At 44.4% G+C, this 6,607-nt stretch overlaps 2 protein-coding genes across 3 annotated transcripts in view; both read right to left on the minus strand.

Moving 5' to 3' along the window:
• dot1l (DOT1-like histone H3K79 methyltransferase) overlaps positions 1-927 on the minus strand; it is a 31,871-nt gene extending 30,944 nt beyond the window's left edge. For both annotated transcript variants that reach the window (XM_060067384.1, XM_060067385.1), the window contains exon 1: positions 559-927. In XM_060067384.1, coding sequence (XP_059923367.1) covers positions 559-639 — 81 coding nt within the window. In that variant the 5' untranslated portion in view covers positions 640-927. The remainder of the gene's footprint in view (positions 1-558) is intronic.
• A 1,275-nt stretch (positions 928-2,202) lies between these two features.
• ell (elongation factor RNA polymerase II) overlaps positions 2,203-6,607 on the minus strand; it is a 29,822-nt gene continuing 25,417 nt past the window's right edge. Inside the window, exons 9-12 of the mRNA XM_060066301.1 lie at positions 6,289-6,371; positions 5,836-6,007; positions 5,373-5,417; positions 2,203-5,259 (exon numbers count right to left, since the gene is read on the minus strand). Of these exons, the coding sequence (XP_059922284.1) occupies positions 5,143-5,259; positions 5,373-5,417; positions 5,836-6,007; positions 6,289-6,371 (417 nt within the window). The 3' untranslated portion in view covers positions 2,203-5,142. The remainder of the gene's footprint in view (positions 5,260-5,372; positions 5,418-5,835; positions 6,008-6,288; positions 6,372-6,607) is intronic.

Consider the following 6,607-nt stretch of genomic DNA (forward strand, 5'->3'; position numbering starts at 1 on the left):
GAAAGGTCTATTCGGGAGCTTGAAGTGTGAGACGTCGTGCATCCAGCGATCCCTGACAGACCGATGGTTATAACGCTTCATAACACAGAACCCTAGCTCGATTCGATCTACTCTGGCAAGTCATGATCAACAGTCGTGAATCGTTATCACAAATGACCTCACGTAGTGGGCAACAGTGCACCGCTCCGTCTCTAACCCGACTTCCTTATACAAACATCGCACATCCAAGTGACCAAAGGGTCGTGTGTTTACATTGAGCTGCACAAAGCCTCATAATGGCATCGAAATAAGACACAGAGCCCGGGTAAAAGGGCACGTACAGCCGAACACACGTCTGGATCGATCATTGTCGCCGCGCCATGTCACCTTGGATGCCCCGTCTGTCTGTCTGTCACCGCCTCAGCCCTCATGAACTGGTGGACTTCCAGCATGAACTGGTTGACTTCAAGCATGTAGGTCTGGGGCTAGCCACGGCTAGGAGCAAGGGCTAGCTAACAAAAGAGACGGCAAAGCCCAAATAAAGAATAATCCTTATTATGTGACCATTTGTATACTTACGTATACTGGTAACGGCCAAGGGTAGCCAGCGGCTTCGGCTCCGACCGGCGACTTGAGTTTGAGTTCCAGCTTTTCTCCCATTCTCCGCTTTCTCTGTGATGGTAGCTAGCTGCCGGACTAGCCTCGGTGAGCTAGCTGCTCGGTCGGAGCGAGCTACAACCTGAACATTCTGGTTAAAAAACACCTAGAAAAGCAGAAATCCAAACTAGTATAGACGCCGGCGTTACAGCAATGCTATACTGTTCTATTCGTAACCATGAATATCTCTTATTCCGTTTTATACTATGATCAAAATGCCTGTTCATATCCACTGGCAATAATACCTCGGCCGTATCGCCGCCATCTTGCCCGGCATGAATAATATGGCAAGGGGGCGGGGCCTGAGGGGGCGCTCATACGTCACTGGGGAACTCAGATAAGACCAAACAAACGTTAAAGTTCTTGGCTGAGAGATGGTTTTGTTCAGCTGAAAGGTCCTTTTTGTATTTGAAAGTAATAAAATGTATATTGTAGCTGAATCATTGTTTTACTTGTCTTTATTATTGTACTGAATTGTTTGAGATGTGTGTGATGAAATATATAATTAATGTGCAAACAATCAATGCATTGTTTACCTACATAATCCTCCACCATGTTTCTAGAACCTACAGGCATTTTTTAAACAAAGGCATATATGTATGCATTCATATACATGCATGCTTATTTTTTTATAGCCTTTTTCAGCTCTGTGAAATGTCCCAGAACCATCGATGTCCGCCATAGGAGGATCCAGAAGGAGACGGTGTATGTTGAAGGGGAGGGCCAAAAGGGAGAAAGGAGATGGTAGATCGCCACAGTGAACCCACTGACATCACTCCAGTACTGAGCACAGCTGAGGCCAGTATTGGGGTGGTCGCCAAGGCTACAGGCTCCCCCGAGCCAGCTGGAAGAGAGTCATCGTGTGGAGGATTTCTGGGACCTTTTTTTTTTTGTGTGTTGTTGCTGCAAGCCTCTCTGCTCCATCACCCCGTTGGGCCATCTTCTGTCACGCTGCCGTGCCAAAGACTTTCTGGATCCCATTACGGCGGCTTTGCAAGCAACTAAAATATATTCATATACATATTCCTCTGGTTTAAAGAATAGTCATTGTTTCAAGAATAACCATGGTATATCCTACATTTAATTTCAACATAGTGAACATACTCAAGCATTACTTTAGTTTGCTTGTGTATTATATATAGTAACCTAGCTTTTAGGAGTAACAGTTTAGCAAAAAGACCCTGCAGCCAAGTTAGGTTTTTCCTTATAAACATCTCTGGAAAAAAAGTGCACTTGGATGAGAGCAAGGAGAACTAGTCAGGCCAACAGCGACATCTACAGGCCCCTTATCGAAATACAGCCCTTGTATTATACATTGGAAATATGCGCACTTGCGTGACACACATCCAGGGCTTCTTGCACGTTACATATTTGACATTTTTGGATAGGATAGAATAAGCAAGCAGTCATCGTTACATAAAACTTGTTGAACCACATTGTTTGCATAACTTTATTCAACAATATTGGGCAGTAGAATTGAATAAAAATCGTTCAAATAATGTCAGCCATAATAGAACAATTACAGCAGTAATCGGAACTCTGAACAATAAGACAAGCCACAACCGCTTTAGAATTTCACAAAGGAGGATTTTAAAGATTTTTTATTGAAATAAAGATAAATTTCAGTCCCAGTCCCTTATGGTTTCCAAAAACGTGCTTTGGGTTGTAGCGCCAACATATCAGACGACTTCTCTCCAAAGCCCTCTTTGCGTATACAGCAGCATGTATAGAATCAAAGAAAAATAAACCTAACCAACTGGTCATTTGGCACAATCAACTCATACAATGGTATTACTGTGCTGGTATTTCATTATCGTCAAACCAATTGCTCTGTATCGGTGCACAATGTTTACCATCGACTGATGAAAAATTGATTCAAAATACATTTTGACCATAACAGACATAGTACAGCAATTGCATCAGAAAAGGTATTGAAGACGACAAAACAATAAACAGCCGTAGGAAAGAAAAGAAAAAAAACAGGCCCTTTTGAAGGGTTGCAATACTGGGGCTGATTGTAGTTTCTGTTCACAGACATCGCCACTCCTAACCTCCACGCACCGCTCCCGTTCCAGTGTGAACCCAGCACTACTCGGCATCGTTGGGGTAGAGCTTAGACTATTGGCCTTAGTGTTAAGCTTAGTTTAAAAAGGTGGTCGGATCTAGATTGAAATATCTGAACCCCACAATACAGACCTCATTCGAAATACAAAGGACTACCGCCCCACCCAACATTTGAGATCAAAATAATGGGTTAAGAACCCCCCCCCCCCAAAAAAAACGAATTTGTACATGACAGTGGAAATAAATACTGTGAAATGGATTGGATTCCTTTTCCAGTGTCTTGATAGAACGTTATAGTTGAATCCAGCTTGATAAGCACTTTGGTATACATGCTGGTCAGACATACGGAGTCAGTTGGAATAGGCCTTTAGTTGATTTAACATTACACTTGGGCAGTTGTTTCAAGTGAAGATATGAATACTGGGCATTGTAACACATTCATAAAGCATGCACTCATGGACAGAGTTAACGTTTGGACAAAAAACAACCAGGTAACAGCAATATTAGCAGGAAAAGTGCTGATTTGTCATATTGACATAAAGGGTCGAGTTAATAAACGCGTCTGATGACAAAAACCAAGTCTCGGGTTCATCATTTATTCATAGATGTTTTTGTGACAGCTGTTAAAAAGATTCCAATTCGATTTGAAAACAGGATATTCTGTCACAGTGTTTCTCAAACAGGACCACTGATCCGGAATCAGAAGGTTCCACGTCATTCTGGTGACTATCGTGTTCAGAAAGGCAATATTGATCCGATATGCGTTTCCCCAAGGCCGTTAGTACGGGTCCCAGGTAGCCAGGCAGGCAGAGACGGCTAGTGTACGGGTCTCATCCGGGAGGACGCAGGATGGCTTCATGTTAACAGTCGTTTTAGTGATTAGAATGGGGAGAAACGGGATCTTTAAGTACACACGGTAAACAGCATCTTATACATCCGACTCGTGATGGTGTGGGAACCTAGAATGACATTTTGAATCTCTGCTTTGAAACCACAACATTTCTCTTTCCCCAGTTGTAGACGTTGAAAAGCTCTTTAGTTCTGCATTAACTTACAATTAGAGGATCGTTTTGGGCATGATTTGAGCAGCAGTGGTGGCCGTGAGCTCCCTGGTCAGACCGTTTGGAATTACTGGATCGCTACAGCCATCTACTCCTGACTCTAAAGTGATCCTGTGTTAAATACCGAATGCCACAACGACTTAGGCCCAATCCCATTTCTACCCCTTACCCCTTCCCCTTGTTTTGAAGGGTAAGGGTAAGGGGTAAGGGGTAGAAATGGGATTGGGCCTAAGGCACAATCCTATTTCTACTCCTTACCCCTTCCCTTTACCCCTCCCCCTTGTTTTTAAGGGGTAAGGGAAGGGGGAGGGGTAAGGGGTAGAAATTGGATTGGGCTATAGTGACCAAAAGAGGGAAGCAAAAAAAAAAAGAAAGAATATCCAAGACCATTTGATAGACAAGCGTTGCAGCTAGTCAAAAGGGAAGGGGAGGGGGGAGGGGGGGAGGGGTGGGGGGGCAGTACTTCACAGCTTCTCAAAGCCCAACTTTTACAACATGCTCCCCTTGTTAAGACATCTGCACATAATTTAAGAAAAGTCAAGCAGAAACCTGTGCCTGACTTTGTTCATCGAGTAGCGTTCTCTTCAGTTAGATCAATAGGTCTATCGGTACCTCTATATAAAAAGGAAAAGTGAGCAAGATTGATAACTGGATGGCCAAGGCCTCTTTTGAATAAATACTGGCTGACTTTCAAGATCTGAAGACAAAACAAAACAAAAGAGATACTGCTTTTAGCACTGATATGGAGAGGAGTGTACAGTAAAATCCTAACAGACTCTTAACCCCATGTCAAAAAATAAATACAAAAAATAATTTCAGCTTCACCACCGTCCGTTTCAGTATAAGCGGGAAAACTGATATCATCCATTTCATTCTTCTTGTATTTCTCTTCTCAAAGGATAGTATTTGGCGTTCTGCAGACTTCGTCTCCTCCCCCACCAAAATACCCCAGAATTGGAGACCCAACCACTGGGAGACTACTGGGAGATCTCCCTAGAGTCACTGTGGACCACTCCCAGTCTACTCTCTGAAAGATCTCTGTGCATGATAAGGAGAGCTCGGGAGAAGAGAAACCAAATAAAAACAAGAGGCCACACTGGGTCATTTCTGTGAAGCAGTGTAGTGACAGAGGGCCGGCGGCCGACAACAGCCAACGTCCCGTCTCTGGAAAAATAAAAAGGGAGGAAGAGGGAGAGAGAAAGAAAAAAAATAGAATCTGCTTTTTTCATCACTAGTGCTTTTGGCCCCAATGAAGGGAAGTCACCCTTCATGGCATCTTTCATCGGTTTTTTATTTCGTTTTTTTTTCAATTTGTTTTTAGAGCAAAAGCACAATCCAGAGTTTTCCTTCCTCTGACTGAGAATACGGAAGCAACGCCTAGCTAGTGCCAGTTCTGTGGGTGCAGTTGATCGTACTCGGCTATGAGTTTCTTTATGTGTGCCAGTTTGTTGTGTAGATATTCACAGCGATTCTTCTCTTGGCTATAGTTTGGGTTAGTCTGGAAGAGAAAGGAAAGAAAAGGTATATGAAGCGTCAGAAACGGTCTACTCATACATGTGAAACGATTCATGAGACCAAAGTAAGTACTGGAAAAACACTGGAAGTACGTACCTTTTTTATTTTGCGATACTCTTGAAGTATCTGATCGTGGATTGTCTGTTGAAGAGAAGACGAAAGGGCATTAACCATCGAATGATCATGTGGTTAGATCTTCATTAACATTTCAAGCTGCCATCTGCCCTGCCTGCTTTTTATGAATAACAATCAGTCTCCACGTCACCTTCAGACCCAAATCAACAACTACCCTTTCATCAGAAACACCATAAAAACACTACAGTTTACGTCCGTGCAATATTAATTAATAGGCTGTGAACGCTGTGATAGTGTATCCATGGCTCTATAATTGTTCTGTTTGTGATGATCATCTAGATGTGATTATTTCAACCCTCTCTGGCAAAACAGATCAAGATCTCAACGAGACTTTCTAAAAGTATCATAACCCATAATGACAGGCGTTGGAGAGGCTGCCCTTCCCAACATGGCCGCGTGCCGTGGGGAGGGGGGGGGGTCTCACCTTGTACTTGTCTGTGCCTTGGGGGAGCTGCTTGAGCTCAGTGTCCAGGACGGAGAACTGCCGGGTGACGCCCTCTATCCGCGCGTGCAGACCCCGGTACTCGCTGTACTCCGCGTTGAAGTCCGTCTTATACGTCTGCCGCTGTTCCGGGGAGCCAATCACCAGGTACTTCCTGTCAGGGAGGGTTCAGTGGTGGTGGTGGTGGTGGTGGTGGTGGTGGTGGTGGGGGGGGGGGGGGGGGGGGGGGGGGGGGGGGGGGGGGAATCATGAGAATAATACTCGCCCCTACGTGTTGACATGTTGTTCAACCAAATAAGATTGAATCCTCCAATAGATTATATAATAGAACGAAGGTATTCTATGATCATCCATCGTTACATTATATTATACAACATGTGAGCGGGGAAGTGGGCCAGTACGGGGCAGTGACATGACGGTCCTTGATGAACTTACGTTGTATAATCTGCCATCTCAGAGGAGGACGAGGGAATACTGCTATTGTTGAACATTCCATTGATATCTGCAAGAAACAGACCCGCCCGTCAACTCGGACAGAAATCAGAACCACCCGAGGAATGACAGCACAGGTTTCAGCGACGAGGTGTAATGGACTGCATTTATACGGCGCTTTTATCCAAAAGCGCTTTCAAATATGGCCTGACACTCACCCATTCATGCACACATTCACACACGGGCTGAGTCAACCAATGCAAGGCGACAGCCAGCTCGTCAGGAGCAGTGAGGGTGAGGCGTCTTGCTCAGGGACACCTCA

The sequence above is a fragment of the Gadus macrocephalus genome, chromosome 12 (genome assembly GCF_031168955.1).
Source record: "Gadus macrocephalus chromosome 12, ASM3116895v1".
NCBI lineage: Eukaryota > Metazoa > Chordata > Actinopteri > Gadiformes > Gadidae > Gadus > Gadus macrocephalus.